Raw genomic sequence first — 15,403 nt, 5'->3', positions numbered from 1 at the left:
TGCCTCTAAAGCACTGCTGCTGTTATCTCCTGTCTTCAGTGTCTCGGACCATCCCTGGAGGGATGTCCTCCTTTTCAGTTGGTCAAAGTAAATGGAGGTACACCCAGTGCGGATGTCTACGGGTGACAGAGCAAGATCTGGAACCTATATTTGGAGCCAAAAGAACCACCATAGTCATAGCGTGTGCTTGCTAGAGTAGCGGACAATCTTGGGCCAGGTCCCAGGGCCACCTTCTGTGGGTTTGGCTGGTCGAGTAGAAGAGGGCCCACCCCACTGGGTCTGTGTTGGGTATCAGGTTACAGCTGCACCAGAGCCAGAGCAATCAAACACCAGGAGACAGAACAGCACACAGCTGGAGCGTTGTTGGTTCTGCGGTAGAATTCTCACTCGCATGAGGGAGACCCGGACAGTTTGGTCACTGGTCAGTGTAGCACCTTGAACACTTTTTTGACAGCTCCTAGAAAGAGGAAACTTAGGTAAGTTAGTAAGGCCTTGCACAGGAAAAGCTGTCATTCTAGGAGAAGCTAGATGTCTCGATAGTTGTGAACTTGTGTTGGTGTGTGAGCTTTTTATCTTGCTTTTCTTTTTGTTTTATGGTTTATCTTGCTTTCTTTTTGTTTTATGGTTCTCATTTTAGAAATTTTGCGCAGAAAGGAAAAGTTGCAAAGCAGCAAGGTCACCTGCACAGATGATGAGCAGCGGCAGATTTGGGGCATATACACACACACACACACACACACAACTAAAATCATGTGTCAATCCCACATCTTGCTTTTTCCCATGAATAACTTTCTCTTGCTTGTTTTTTTGCTTGGCTTTCTTTGGGCTTTATTGCAACATGAAAGTTAGTGTCTCTGACTCCCCATCAGCAAGTAGAATGGTGGTCGCCTGGGCTGAGGGGAAATGGTCCTGAGACTGCCTGGGACAGATCCTGGTTTCTCTGGGAGATGGTGGAAAGGCTCTAGAATTAGAGAGTGCAATGGTTGTACACCTTTGTGATTGTACTTAGAATCCCCTGATCAGACACTTTACAATGGCAGAGTTGTGTTAGGCGGAGTTTTTGGTGTGGATTGTATTTCAAGTCATATGTATGAGGAGCATAGTTGGTAGCTTGGTAGCCCTGTCCCTCCCTTTCTGCTCTTGTAGCAGCAGTGAGCTCTCTGGGGAGTTGCTGATCCACTCCACCAACTGGAGCATTGGTGGTTCAGTGGTAGATTTTCTGCCTGCCATGTGGGAGGCCTGGGTTTGATTCCCAGCCAATGCAGCATCTTTATCCTTTTAACTAGTTCTTCAAAGCCGCCTTCAAGTAGCTTTCTGCTCAGGAAAACATTACCCTAAACCAGGGTATGTCTTAGCAGCTTGGCCTGGATTTTACTACTTCATAAACAGCATTGTAAAAGATGAACAGCACGCTTTATAGTAGTTTCTAGAAACGGGAGCCTCTCACTTGACAGCTTTACGTTTGTTCTCAGCCTTCCTCAGCTTATAACTAATCACAGTCTTTTCCAGGATGCCCAAGACAGAGTTCCAGCAAGCCACTAGACAGATGATCCAGCCAGGAAATGGGCACACTTGTCCCATTTTTTCATATTGATAATCTGTTCCTACTACTCTGCCTTGCCCAGGACCACGTGGCTGCCAAAACTCCTCTTGCCTGGTCTTCCTCTCTGAGTCCCCCTTGTCTGCTCAGCCTGTGGAGATGGAGCATGCTCCACACATGCACACACTAGCATACTCCCCACAACCTGTGCACATGTATTCAAACACGCAGGATCCAGCCCTCCACAGCTGATTCTTTCTCCTAAATCAGAGCCTCAGGTCAGGCCAACCCCTCCTTCGTACCCTCTGCCCCAAGCCCTGCCCACCTGCAGCTCCCCATTGGCCCCCCCTTTATGGACATGCAGTGCAAAGAGCTTTCCCTGATTCTGAGTCCTTGCAGCATTCAACATGCCTGGCCCGACCCCACTACCCCTGACATCCCTTAGCTGTTTTGGGTGTCACAGCACTGGTTTCTGGCATCTTCTGCTCTTAAGCAGCTGCTTGGCCTTTCTTGGGTCTCAGTCTCCCTAGCTTCCACACTTGACCTTGCTGCGTAGCCTTTCCAAACCTTAGTTTCCTTACTTGGTGGGTCGAGTGACCTTTGTCACCTGTTTGTAGGGTAGCTGTGAGTTTCAAAATAGATTTTTTTTTCTTTTATGACAAATTCCTTCTACAACAAGTACTGTAGTATTGTTTTAACATGGGCGCTCCCTGACTTAAATGAGGTTGCGATCACAAACCCACTGGCTGAAAATATTGTGAGTCAAAAATGCATTTGAACTTGTTTAGAACACATCAGCCTACAGTTGGCCAAAGCTATTCATCACAGAGCCTGATGGGGGAGTTCTGTGTAGTTTTATAAACTCTGTACTGAAAGCAAAACAGGAATTGCCACATGAATGCCACCTTCAGAGCGTAGGTACATGTTCCCATTGCAAGACCCTCAGCTGGGCCTTCAATGGTCTGTTTCTTCTCATCAGGTTCTAAATCAGGAAGAGGTAAGTGAGAAGGAAGTCTGTACAGAGGATTTCCAGTAGAGAACTTGTGGCAGCTCCATTGTGCATGTAGTAAAATCTACCTGTTTGCAAAACTGACTCTGGCAGGATTTGCCAGCACCATCGATGAGAGCTGCAAGTATAGGCAGATCAGACATGGATCTGCCTGTAAGGACAGCTACAGAGTGGGGATTGCAGTGGCACCATGGGTGCAGGGGACTGTACCCAGGCCCAAGGAAGGGAGCATAGGCAGCAGCGGCCAGGCCCCAGCCTCTCTGAGGTCTTGAAGCAGCTTGTTTGTTTCTAAACATCTGATATAAGGAAATCCATGCTCCCTGGAGAGATGTTAGGGCAGTGCTTATGTATTGTCACCCAGAGCCAGCATTGCCAGCTGGGTGTCGGATTGCCAGTCTTCAGGTTGGGTTGTTTCTTGGTGTCTTGCTTTTGTTTTTTAATGTATAAATATTCCACTTACATCTTTGTATTTTGTTTTCGCACGCATGTGCGCGCACACACACAATCCTGAAAATAGATTGATTAACAGTTCAAATTTTTTTTTTTTTTTGCCAGCAATACACAGTTTTCCAGGTTAGTCAGCACTAATCTGCATTGATTTATCTTTTAATTGACATTGTTTTAAAGTATACAACTTAATTGTTTTTGTATCTTCACACAGTAGTACAACCATCAATACTATCCACTTCCAAAACATTTCCACAGTCCGCCACTGAGAAACTCATGCCTTCCCCACCTGCGCTGCCCCAGCCCTGTGGGTTTGCCTGTTGTGAACATTCCATATAACAGAATGACACAGTACATGCCCAATCAGATCTGGCTGCTTCACCTTGCATCTCAAGGTTCCCCCATGTGGTGAAAATATATTAGCACTTCATTTCTGTTTATGGATGAACAGTATTCCATTGTGTGAGTAGCTGTTAGGGCTATTTCTTCCACTGTGGGGATAGTAAGGATGTTTCTGCTACAGTTGTTTTTTTATCACAACATATACTGGCTTTTTCTTTTAGCCAGTATCGTATAATTAGGTATATTAATAATATCAGTGTCTGGACCAGTAATTCGAATGTCTTTTGTCTTTGGAAATGTAGTTTATAACATCCTAATTTATTAAGCTGTACTTCCCTATTAATGTACTGACCTTGTATTATTACATCAGATAGATAATGCTCTAATCTATTTAACCAATCTATCATAAATCACTTAGCTACTTCTAATTCCATCTTAATCCTGTAATCCTTGCTAAGAAGAACTTGCATGCAGAAAAATCTTACAAACATCTGTAATTATTTCCTAAGGATAAATTCATAAACTTTTAAGTCTTTTGATACCATATTTGCTGCTGAGTGCCAGTTTTAATCCCACTATCATGATGCAGGCCTCCAAAGATAAAGGGGGCTTTTCCCGTAAGAGAAACCAGGAGGAGCAGGTTGTGTGCTGGGACCTGGGATGACTTGGGAAGCCTTAAGGCCCAGGATGAGAATGGGCCTGGCGCCAGACACCTTCCTTCTTGGGAGGCAAACAGAGAAGAGGTTAAATAGCCTAGCAGGTATCATGAGCCTTAAATGTTTAATAATTTAGCCTTAGGAATTAATTAGCAGATGTATACCTAAGGTTTATCTCTAGGCCAGGTGGTAATAATCCTTTGGAGGGAGTGGGCACCACAGAACATCATAGAGCAAAGAAATCCTTTGCAGATGGGGTTAGCACGTAGAATCAGAGAAAGGAGTCAGGTGACTGGGAATATAGAGTCGCTGTCCACTGGGCTGTAGAGGGACAGTAAGGAGATTTTTGGGAGAAGGTGAGGAAATGTAGAATGTGCTGGATTTTGATGCATCTTAGACAGAAACATAGTTTTAACTAGGTGATCTGTGCTCCCCTGGAAGTCAGCTGGGGAGCTTTGGTATAACTGTCTGGAGCTATAAGCTAGGTGTTGCATGGCATGAATATAGCATGCCCCTCACAGGATGATGAATACTTGGTTCCCAGGGAGGTGGACCTTTGAGAGTGAAGGCCTGGCTACACTTAGGGTCTCTTCCTGGTTGACCACCCACTGTGACCAGCTACTTCACACTTCATGTGAACACAGACTGAGTCCCTCTGACCTCCATGCCTTCACCACATCTGAAATTCCCTGAAACCATAAGTAGATCCATCATCTCTTGGGTTGCTTCTGCCAGATATATTTATAAGTAATAATACACTGAGGGAGAGTGCCACAGGGCTGGGTGTCAGTGAGAGAAGGCCACCGGTGAGCCTGATCACACCGTCATGGAGAATGGGACAGTGAAGTAAAGGAGAAGCCAGGGATTGAGAAGAAGAAAAGCAAGTGACGGCCACTGGGGAGTGATGTGGAGAGCTGTGCAGGCTGAAAAGACCCCGCTGGTCTTCACAGAGTGGGGGCATCAGTGCTGTCAGACAAGACTTCTGGGAGCAGGTTCTGAGAGGGAAGGGGGAAGGAGGTGCAGTAAGGATTACAGTCCTTTTGATGATTTCTCTGAAAATGGAGGGCAAAGAAATGTGACAAGGGCTGACAGGAGGTGAAAGCAAGAGGGATTTTTTTTTCTTTGTTTGTTTTGCTGTTGCCAGTTAGATTATTTGGGTTTGAACCTTTGTTTTTGAGATAGGTTCTTGCTGTGCAGTACAGTCTGGCCTGAAACTGCTGGTCTCCCAGGGTTCTGCCTCAGCCTCTTGCTTAGCTGAGACTATGTGGGTGAGTGGCACTGCACTCAGCTCTTTGATGCATCTCGAGAAAGTAGAGCATGTCTGTCTTCCCCCATAAGCAAGGCACAGTGCTAGAGGCCATCAACCTAATACAGGCCAAATCCTCTCATGAAAGAGCCATTTCCCTGCATTTTCCCTTCTCTAAAAGCCACCTGTATTCAGTTGTGGACCCATTCTCCGCTGTCACACAGGCCCAGTGGGAGAGGATGACAGATTTGCCTCTAGAATCCAGTGTCTACTCCCTGTGGCTTAACTCTGACCTACTTTCTGACTTAGGGCAGCTACCTAACCTCTCTGCCTCAGGGACCCTGCTTGTCAAATGATGATAACAAAACCTGATAGAGGGGTGATTAGGAGAATCAAAGTTGTTTGTAAAGAGCCTGAGGAAATGGTTAAAAACAGGAAGTGAAGAGTCAGGTGGCAGAAGGCACCCTGGTTCACCTCGCTCTGGCTCGTCTTCCCATCCAGCGCCTCCAGTCCCAGATAAGTTTGAAGTGCGTCTCACACCATCCTGTCTTACCTGGTGGGGCATGCCTCTTAAAGATAAAAGCTCCCTCTATGAAAGTTGCCACCATCTGCTCATCATTCCTCAGCAAAGGAAACAGAGAAGAAATCCATAGTGCAGTGGTTCTCAACTGTGGATTGTGACCCCTTGGGATTGCATATCAGATATATGCATTACACTCATGACAGTAGCCAAATTACAGTTATTAAGTCACAACAAAAATTATTTTATGGTTGGCGGCTACCACATTAGGAACTGTATTAACGGGTCACAGCATTAAGAAGGGTGAGACCACTGCCCTAACGTGATGCAGTATCCATTTAGGGTTCCTACTTCCCCATAGATTGGAAATTTGTTTTGTTTGGGCTTTTTAGTTGGGGGTTTGGTTTGGTTTGGTTTGGTTTGGTTCCACTTTGCCAGGAGCAAACTACATATAGTGCGCTTGGCTGAATGTTCATTATATATTACTGTCTGTCTTCTCTCCTCCTTTGAAATATGTGTTTTAAGAAATTGGATCAGAGCTGAAGAGATGGCTCAGTAGATAAAGCCTGAGAACTAGAGTTTGGATCCCCAGGACTCACACAAAGGCCAGGCAGACGTTGGGACACACCTCAGTTCTAGGGAGATAGAAACAGGATTCCCCAGAGCAAGCTGGCTGGCTAGCTCCAGGTTCATCAGTAGGCCTGTCTCCGCACAGAAGAAAGACACCTGACATCAGCATCTGGCCTCCACATGCACACACACGAGTGTCCACACATGGGAACTCACATACAGGCACACACGTGAATACATACCACACACACATACATATGCAAAAACGATATATTGGGGAGGATACTGGAGATTAGATGAAGGTCCTGTTTTCCCCCTAAGTGACTGGATGTAGCATCCATTGGCGGAGCGGGCCTGGAACAGATTCCTATAGCGTTTGCCGAGTGGTGAATGTCTACTTGCATCTGTCCTTCTACCCCTTCTTCTGTTTCTCTTCTTAAGACAGGGCCTTGCTGTGTCATGCAAGCTGGTGTTCAACTCTGCATCCTTCTGTGTCAGCCTCGAGTGCTGGGGCTGCAGGAGGGCAACACCATTTCTGCTGAGTAGTTGTGTGTGTCTATCCATGTTATAGAGATCAAACCCAGATGGGGAGATGGCTGAGTGGAAAGAGATGGCTCGCTCAGCGGATTTGAGATTCATGTGTGGTGCCCTAACATGTCCTCTATAGATATGTGGGTTCTTGTAAGGGTATGGACCCTGGTTGTTGGGTCAGTCTGCCCTTCCCATCTCTCCTGGCACTTCCTTTTCCCCTGCCTTCAGGCCCTGTGCACCATGGCATAGGTAGGGTGACTAGCACAACAGGCCTGGCCTGCTGCCACGGCCTTCCCTCCTACGCTTCTGTGACTAGAGAAGACAGGTGGCAGTGTGGGCCTCCTTCCTACCTAATACAGAAATAAAGATTCCCTTTACCAGGGAGGAAGGAGGCCCATAGGCTATTTTTGGAATAGGCTAAAGTTTTGATTTGTAATTTTTAAAAAATATTTCATTTGTAAACTTCAAAAGTTTTAAGAAGTCAAGGCTGGTAACATTTGAATGACAGCAGGGACAGCAGTAGTCATCTGTAACAGCCGGGGTGCTGCTGCAGCTGTAATCCTAACACCTGAGCTATGGAGGCTGGAAGATCAGGGATTCGAGGTGATCTTCCCTACATAGAGAGCTTGAGGCCAACCTGGGCTACGCGAGACCTTGTCTTTAAAAAGTCAAAACAAAACAAACAAATACAACCTACAGAATAAATATCCAGGCTCCATAATGTCTGATATAAATAATTGAGTGAATGAATGACAAAGAAGGGACAGCTATTTCTTACAGAAGAATTCCAGCCAAAAGCAAGAGGAGGGCCTGGAGGTGTGGCTGTAGTCATAAAGCACTTGCCTCTATGTGCAGGAATGGGGCACTTACCATGTGAGCACATAGTGCTGGAGCTGGCCCTTTCCGAGGCCAGTGGCTGCAAAAGCACTTCCAGCTTGGAGAAGCCTCAGCGCCCTCCCACCCCCGCCTCCCACGGGAATATGAGTCATCTCTTAAATGTTCACTGCCCTGGCAGTGAAAGGAAACTTCTTACTCTGCAGTCATACAATTCCTGCAATTTCTTGCCACACACAGCAGCCTCCCCTCCTCAGAATACTCCACAATGACACAGGGCCCTGGGTCTGGCCCGGACCCCCTGCTATCCAGCTGTGTGACCCTGGGCAAATCTTCTGACCTTGCTTCTCTTTTCACCTCTAGGATGAGAGTGATGACAGTCCTGGCACTGTAGGCTTGTCACAATGAAAGAGCTAACATCTGTTGGCTGTTTAAAAGTATTCCTCATGCATCCTAGCAGCTATGTAAGCATTTGTTACATAAATGACTAGACTGCTTTGTCAGGGACTTTCTCCTCTTGTTTGCTTTTCTCTTCTTCCCTATTTTTATTTTATTTACGTGTGTGTGTGTGTGTGTGTGTGTTTACATGTACACGTGGGTGTGCAACAGACCAAACCCATGGCCTCATTCATGTTAGGTAAATCCATCCCAGCCTGACTTTTCTCTTGACTTGAAGGGCTGTTTCCTGTGTTGAGTGTTAGTTCTGACAGTGAAATGCATTGTAAATGTCTTCTCCCAGCAACTTTTTTTTTAATGATTTATTTATCTTTATTTTATATGCATTGGTGTTTTCCTGTATGTGTAGCTGTGTGAGGGTTACAGATCCCTAAAACAGGGATACAGACAGTTGTGAGCTGCCATGTGGATGCTGGGAATTGAACTTGGGTCCTCTGGAAGAACAGCCAGTGCTCTCTCTCTCTCTTTTTTTTTTTTTTTTTTTTTTTTTTTATGCATTGGTGTTTTGTTTGCTTCACACATGTATGTGTGAAGTTGTCAGATCTTGGAGTCACAGACAGTTGTGAGCTGCCATGTGTGTGCTTGGAATTGAACCCAGGTCCTCTGGAAGATCATTCAGTGCTCTTAACCTCCCAGCCATATCTCCAGCCCCCAGCCAGTGCTCTTAACTGCTGAGCCATCTCTCCATCCGTCCCAGCAACTTCTTTTAAATCAGTTTTTAATTTCAATTAGCCTTTCAGGTTTTTTCCTTTATGATTTTTGCCTGTTGGCATGGTTGAGAAATTCTCATTGTGAATCCTTGCAAGAAATTTTGAACTTAGGTCTGACTGAGAAGCACTGACAATTTAGAGAGAACACAGGGGACAAGGGAACTGTGACAAAAACCCCGGGCAGAAACTATGACAAACAACTTCTCTCTGTGTGTGTGTGTGTGTGTGTGTGTGTGTGTGTGTGTGTCCATCTCTCTGTGTCTCTCTCCCCCTCCTTCCCTCCCTGTCCTTCTCTGCCACCCTCAATGTGTATATGTGGTTCTCCGGAAAAATACCAGGTTCCTGATACTGTCTAATTTAGAGCCTGTCATGGAATGCCCTGTATCCTCAGTTTCTCTTCTCCACAAAACTGGTACTGTCTCTAGTCTATAGATTTTTCTACGTTTAATCTCAGCACTAGACAGGCAGAGCAGCTGAATCTCTTCAAGTTCAAACCCAGCCTGGTCTACAAAGGGAGATCTGGGACAGTGAGGGCTACACAGAGAGTCCCCGTCTCTGGGGTTGCGGGGGGCACTTTAAAAAAATAACTTTATGTGTTCAGAAAAGAATAAGGAGCTCCTTATATGTCATTCTCTGAGATACCTAGAACTTTGTTAGGATACTAGCTCCACTCAACACCTAACTTGACTGTCCTCAGTTTTCCCCTCCTGTCCCATTGAGTCTGAAACTCCACACTACATTTAACTGCTGTCCTCTGACTCAGTCTGTGAAACTTACGAAGGTCTGGCCGGTCACTCTGCAGACCCACTGCTCCACAGTGAGTCACATGTTTTCCCATGCATCCTGAAGTTAGGCACTGTGGAAGGATGCCGCAGAAGTCCTGTCTGCAGCGCATCCTGTTGGGGCTACGTTGGCTCATTGGCTCAGTACTGACTGGGGACGTTGACCCTGTATCTGCATACTTCACAGTGCTGACCCCTGCTCCTGTCCTTGACTCTCTAAGCTGTGACCAGCTTCCGGCCAGTACCTGGGTTAGAGTCTGCCTCACTGGCAGCTTTCCAGATGCACACTGTCATTTTTAACCCTTTTATTGATGCTTGGTAAACTTTACATACCAGCTGAATGTGTACAATTTAGCAACTTTTGTTGGGTCACAAAGTTGTATAATCAGCTCACCAGATTTTAGAGCATCTTCACTGACCTTAAAAGAAGCCCTTACCCATCACACTCCACTACCCCAAGTCCTCCAGCCCTAGGGAATCTCTAATCTACTTTCTGTCTCCAGACTTGCCTGTTCTGGACACTTCCTACAAGTGGAATATTACTATGTAGTATTTTGGACTTGGCGTCTTTGACTTAGCGTGTCCTTAAAGTTCATCCATTCTGTAACCTGTCCCTCTTTGTTGCTGAGTAGTATTTCGGTTTGTTTATCCATGCATAGCATGTGGTTTGACTTCACCTTTTGACGGTGGTAGGTGGCTGCATCAGCTTAAAATGCAGCTTCCGTGGGACACAGGTTTCCTTTGCTCCTTTGTGGGATTGCTGGGCCACCTGTGTTTAAGTTCTGAGGAACTGCCAACCTGTTGTACAAAGTGGCAACACCATTTCACATTGCTGCCAGCAATGCAGAAGAGTTTCTGTTCCCCCACACCCTTCCCAACGTTTCCATCTTCTTCCTTTTTGACTTCAGCCCTCCTGATGGGTATGAAGTGGTATCTCATTGTCAACTTGATCTGCATTCCCTGTTGGCTAAGATGCTAAATAGCCTAAGTCATGTACAGCCACTGCCCTTGGGCTTGCAGGCCCTTCTGAAATGTCCCAGTTGTATTCAGCATGAATGTCCACAGCCTACGCGATCCCTGTGCATGGCTCTTGTCCCCTGAGCACTGGGGACTGTAGAAGCACTGGGTCCTTGGCTTCCTTTTCAGGAGCATGAATGGAGGAGTAGCTGCTGGGGAGGAGAGACCAGGATCTTGTTTCTACAAAAGAGCAGGCAGGCTTTAGCCTCACCTCGTTCTTCTTCCTTCCGCAGGAGGTCCAGGTGGTTCCTGTGACTCCAGCTTTGGAAGTGGCATCAACGTCTTCACCTCAGCCAGGTGAGTGGTTCGTGGAAAGCTAGTGGTCTAGATCCTCCTGGGTGCAAGAGATTACAGCAAGGAAAACTGGCCAAGGCCACTGTTTGGGGAATGCCTGGTACACAGCGGAGGCACTTGATGAAACCTGAGGGTGCCACAGGAGCCTCTCCACCCAGTTCCTCTGGACAGATTGCCTTTGGGAAAGATTGGGAGCTGCTGGTCAGTAAATGAATGCACATTCCAGAAGCCCAGCAGTGTATGCTGATGGTCGTAAGGCTGTAGGTGCCTTTACCCAGCATCTTTTCCTTATTCAAGGAAAGGCTGGCTCTGGGCAGGGGGAGACATAGAGACACAGAACACTGGTCAGGAGAGTGGCTGTGGTGCATAGGCGCAGGCACTGGAACTTTCTTCTGCCTTCTCCCAGGATGGCTGTCATAGCACAGGCTTCCACAGGGGGGCAGTGCAGACCAGGGAGCAAAGTCCTACCCTGCCTTGCCTGCCTGCTCCTGCCAGGTGATGGAATCCCCTAGGGAAGAAACCATCATGGTTCTGTCCTGGGCTGAGTCTGCGGACCTGCCTGCTGAAGCTGTCTCTTTAAAGCATTAGCACCTGTGCCTAGAAAGTAGATGGCAATTCTACAGTGATTTCCTCTAAACATTGAACTTGGGCCTGGGGAGCCAGTTGTTGTGAGGAAAAACCGTCTGCTCCACTCCAGGAGGTTCTTCTCAAACCCTCAGGGTCTCCCTTCTGTTTCATGGTTAGTGTGTTGCTATCCCTAAAAACCTGGGGATCTTTTCTGAATCCAGTACCTGTGTGCCCTGGAGCTGCCTCTCAAAGTGAGTGACAGGAAGAGTGCCAGTCACCCACTCACCTTCACTTGCTTGCCATCCACTTCTAGAGCACCTGCCAGGGCTGGTCCCCACAGGTTTTGAGGGAAAGAGCCCATAAATGTGACCCTGGCTTCAATACACTTTAATGGGAGACAGTGAAGTAGCAAGCCAGTTTCTAAGAGACAGAACTATAGAGGAGGTGGTTAGGGAGGGTTAGGGAGACAAGGCCCTGTGGCTGGTAAGCATGCCCCACACCCAGGCTCTGTGATCCCCCAGTGTCAGACCATTGAAGTTTCGCTGGTATCCAGCCCATCAGCAACACCCTTATGTCTATTTTAGGGATGAAGAAGTATGGGGAAATAGACTACTGTTTACGGAATGGTTTTAGGAGAGGGTCAGAGTGGCTGGGGAGAAGGGACAGCAGCTCACACTGAAAAGCTGTGTTTGAAAAGTAGGCTTGGCGGCTTTGCTGTTGGACAGAGTGGAACAAATGGGAGGAACGGGGAGAGTAGCCTCTAGATGTTTAGCTAAAGCTAAGCCCAGGGTGTCCTGGCACATTCCTAAGCTGGACTGGAAAGAAGAACAGGTATGACCGAGGCTCTCTAGACTCTGCCCCAGGGGACTCGAGGAATCCTCAGGGAGGAGGGGCCCAGCATGAAAACTGACTTTTGGAACTCAGAATAAGAGGTATGGGCAGAGGTGCAGGGGCTGTGTGAGTCCTCTTGAAGGGCCATTTCTGGGCAGGAAGGCTTTGCAAGCCAGTAGCATATGCAGGAGTGGTAGGGTCAGTGAAGGGCTGTATGAACTCCCACTTCTAGCCAGAAAGACTGTCATGCACTTGGCACTGTAATCTGGACTACAAAGACTGTCACGCTTCAGGGAGTGACTGTAGAATGAAGGAGGAAGCAGAGCCAGTGCGTGACTGATGGGCTGCAAAGGTGGCACAACCTTCTACCACCTCACTTGCCGTTTGGAAACTTATACTCAGCTGGGTGGGCCTACAGAGACTTCCGTTCCTGTGTTCATGTCACAGACCAGCTAGCCGGAACCAGATTTGGTTTATACCTGTCACTCAAGAGCTAATGCTGAATCCGATCTTTTGAGAACACACAGGGAGACAAAACACAAAAAGATTATCCTGCATACTCTACTGGTGTAGGAGGGTCGTCTTGTGGCAGCATCATGGCCTGCAGCCCTGCCCGTGCTTGGAAGAAACCAGCACAGGAGCTGTGTGAACAGGCCAGACGCTCAGAGCCTCTGGCCTGCTCCCTCCAGGGCCACTGAACTTGCACAGATGGCATCATTCAGGGTGACACAAAACAACCTGGCCTCCCATCTTCTGGATGCATGGTTTACCCAGAGCCCCACCCAAATGACAAGCAAAGAGCAGTGGCTAGAGGGAAGACTGTTCCTGGTCATTAGCCTCTTAGTGATCACCAGCCTTGGGAGAGTCTAATGAAAGCTGTGGACCCTTTTCCTAGGAAAATGCACATCCACACACAATTCTGAATCCATAGCTGAATCCATAGCAGGGATCAGGCTGGTTATGAGGAATCAAAGCATCAAAAGGCCACAAGATGCCTTCCTCTCCCGTCTGGCCACCAAGAGAGCCACTGAAAAAACAGAAGTGATATCTCTCTGTCTGAGTGGGTGGAGACTCAAGCAGCACCAAAGGGGTGTAACCTTTAACCTCATGGGGCTGGAGATTTGTGGGAAGTTGAAGACGGGCCTCCTTTGAGGAGAGGTGAAAAGAAAAGAGGTCAGAATGGAGGAAGCATGGTGGAAAGCAAGACAACAGCAGAGGAGGATTTCACCACTGCTACCTATCTGCATACCGGGTGCATCCCTTCCTCTGGAGAGAAAGGGGCCCAGTTCACATCCTGCCTCCCATGTGTGTTAACTGTGGGGACAGTGACAGCATTGACCCCATAGAGGAATGGATACAAATCAGGTAAAGTGTGTGAAAAGCTTGAAACAGTGCCTGGCGGACGGCACACGCTTGGTCACACTTAGCTACCCTAGTTATCACAAGAACCTCTTTTTCCCCATAATCAAGATGAGGAGACAGGACAGAGAGGTTAAGTTCTTGGTGGAAGCCACCCAGCTAATTTAGTGATGAGGTGAAAATTCGAGCTAAGCCTGTCTGGCTCCAGGTCACCAGCACTTAGCTTGATGGATTGTTGTTGGAGAGTTAAGGGTTGCACATGGCCTCTCTGATGTACTTGGCAGGTTTTTGGACAGGTATCACTGTGCAGTCCTCCCCCTGACAACTAGGCCTTGCCAAGGGCCATGCTGTCATCAGTGACCATTTCGGACTGTTCACCTGGCGTGGTTGGCTGCCCTGCACCGCAGCCAGCAGAGAAGCCTAGAAGTTGGTGCTGCCACTGAGTGACTGCCGATTAAAAAGAATGTGAACTGTTTTAGAAAGGCGACACTGAACTCATAAGCTCTATCTTTAGAGTTACCTTTCTCCAATTTGGTTACAGCTGTAATATGAGTAGCATAAAACGTTAAACACACAAAAATGCATTGCTGCCTCCTGGAGAAGACCGCTGACCACATGGTTGTGTATTGGTGGCATTTGAAGCATGGTTGGGCAAGTCTGTGCTTTAAGCTGCAGCAGTGCCGTTCACGTTGAATTGTAGCGCATGTTCCTGTAAGACTCGTTATAAGATGCTTTAGGAAAAAATGCTTGCTGCAGACACCTTGAAATAACTCAGAGCTCAAGAATGACTCGTCTAGACATTTTGGAACCAGCATAGAAATGTCTTTTAAACCTCCTGTGAGCTGTTCTGTTCATGATGGGTCAGCCAGAGCAGAGGACACTGCACTGCAGGCTTGGCCTAGTACAGGGAAGCTGATCAGTCACTTTGTGCAAGCACACGTCTCCCCAGGAAGGTCCCACAACCCCAGCTCCCCACGAGCACAGGCAGAGCTCAGCAGCCAGCACACCCGACAGAGCGGCTGAGTGCTGCCTGCTCAAGGGCAGATGTGATCCTGACCCTGTTTGCTGGCCACTAAGATAAGTGTGCAGCTGCTTCCCATGACCTTCACCTTGAGCTAGCCAAGGGAAGAGGACCCAGATAGATGTCTCTAGTGAAGAAAATGAGTTCTCAGCCCTTGGCCTCTTGGCTTTGGTGCATCTCACAGTGCCTCTGGACCCAGGTTTGCCCCTCTGTGTGTTGGCAGATTGGGTGCTTAAAACTTGAAGTCCCTTCCATGACCTCGTGGTTGTTGGTTGAGGCTGACACCTCAGCCTTACTGGAAGTAGGGGGTGGGGTGGCATTGGAGAGTGTGTGCATTCACAATGCTGCCAGTTTCCTTCCTTTGTCATGTGAACTTGACATGGCACCAGCCACCTGAAGGGACTGTCAGGGGCTGGTTCAGCTGAGGTGCAGCAAGTCTTCAGGCACAGGGTTCTCCCCAGGCAGCATCCTAAACACCCTGTGGCTCCCGCTGGAAAAGGACCCACTGCAAACCCTAGTAGGGCACAGGGCTGTCAAAGAATGACTGAGAAGGAGGCAGCTACTGTTCAACATCCACCTGCATCGTTAAGGTCCTGAGCCATGGCAGGCATCTGCTTCACCGCTGAGACAGAGCTTTTCTAGCCACAAGACCTGTAGCCCAAAGAAAGGAG

The 15,403-nt window shown here is 47.7% G+C and overlaps 1 protein-coding gene and 1 non-coding gene across 3 annotated transcripts in view; both read left to right on the top strand.

The window, feature by feature from the left end:
• The window catches only part of Vac14 (VAC14 component of PIKFYVE complex), a 105,929-nt gene that overhangs the window by 19,279 nt on the left and 71,247 nt on the right, over positions 1-15,403 (top strand). For both annotated transcript variants that reach the window (XM_021632553.2, XM_060391978.1), the window contains exon 10: positions 10,894-10,957. In XM_021632553.2, coding sequence (XP_021488228.1) covers positions 10,894-10,957 — 64 coding nt within the window. The remainder of the gene's footprint in view (positions 1-10,893; positions 10,958-15,403) is intronic.
• On the top strand, positions 1,194-1,264 carry Trnag-gcc (transfer RNA glycine (anticodon GCC)). Its single transcript has one exon. It is a non-coding gene; the product is annotated as a tRNA-Gly (tRNA).

This window comes from Meriones unguiculatus, chromosome 10, assembly GCF_030254825.1.
Source record: "Meriones unguiculatus strain TT.TT164.6M chromosome 10, Bangor_MerUng_6.1, whole genome shotgun sequence".
In the NCBI taxonomy this organism is placed as follows: Eukaryota; Metazoa; Chordata; class Mammalia; order Rodentia; family Muridae; genus Meriones; species Meriones unguiculatus.
The sequence above is the reverse complement of the archived record's forward strand: the minus strand, read 5'-3'. Positions and strand labels throughout refer to the sequence as shown.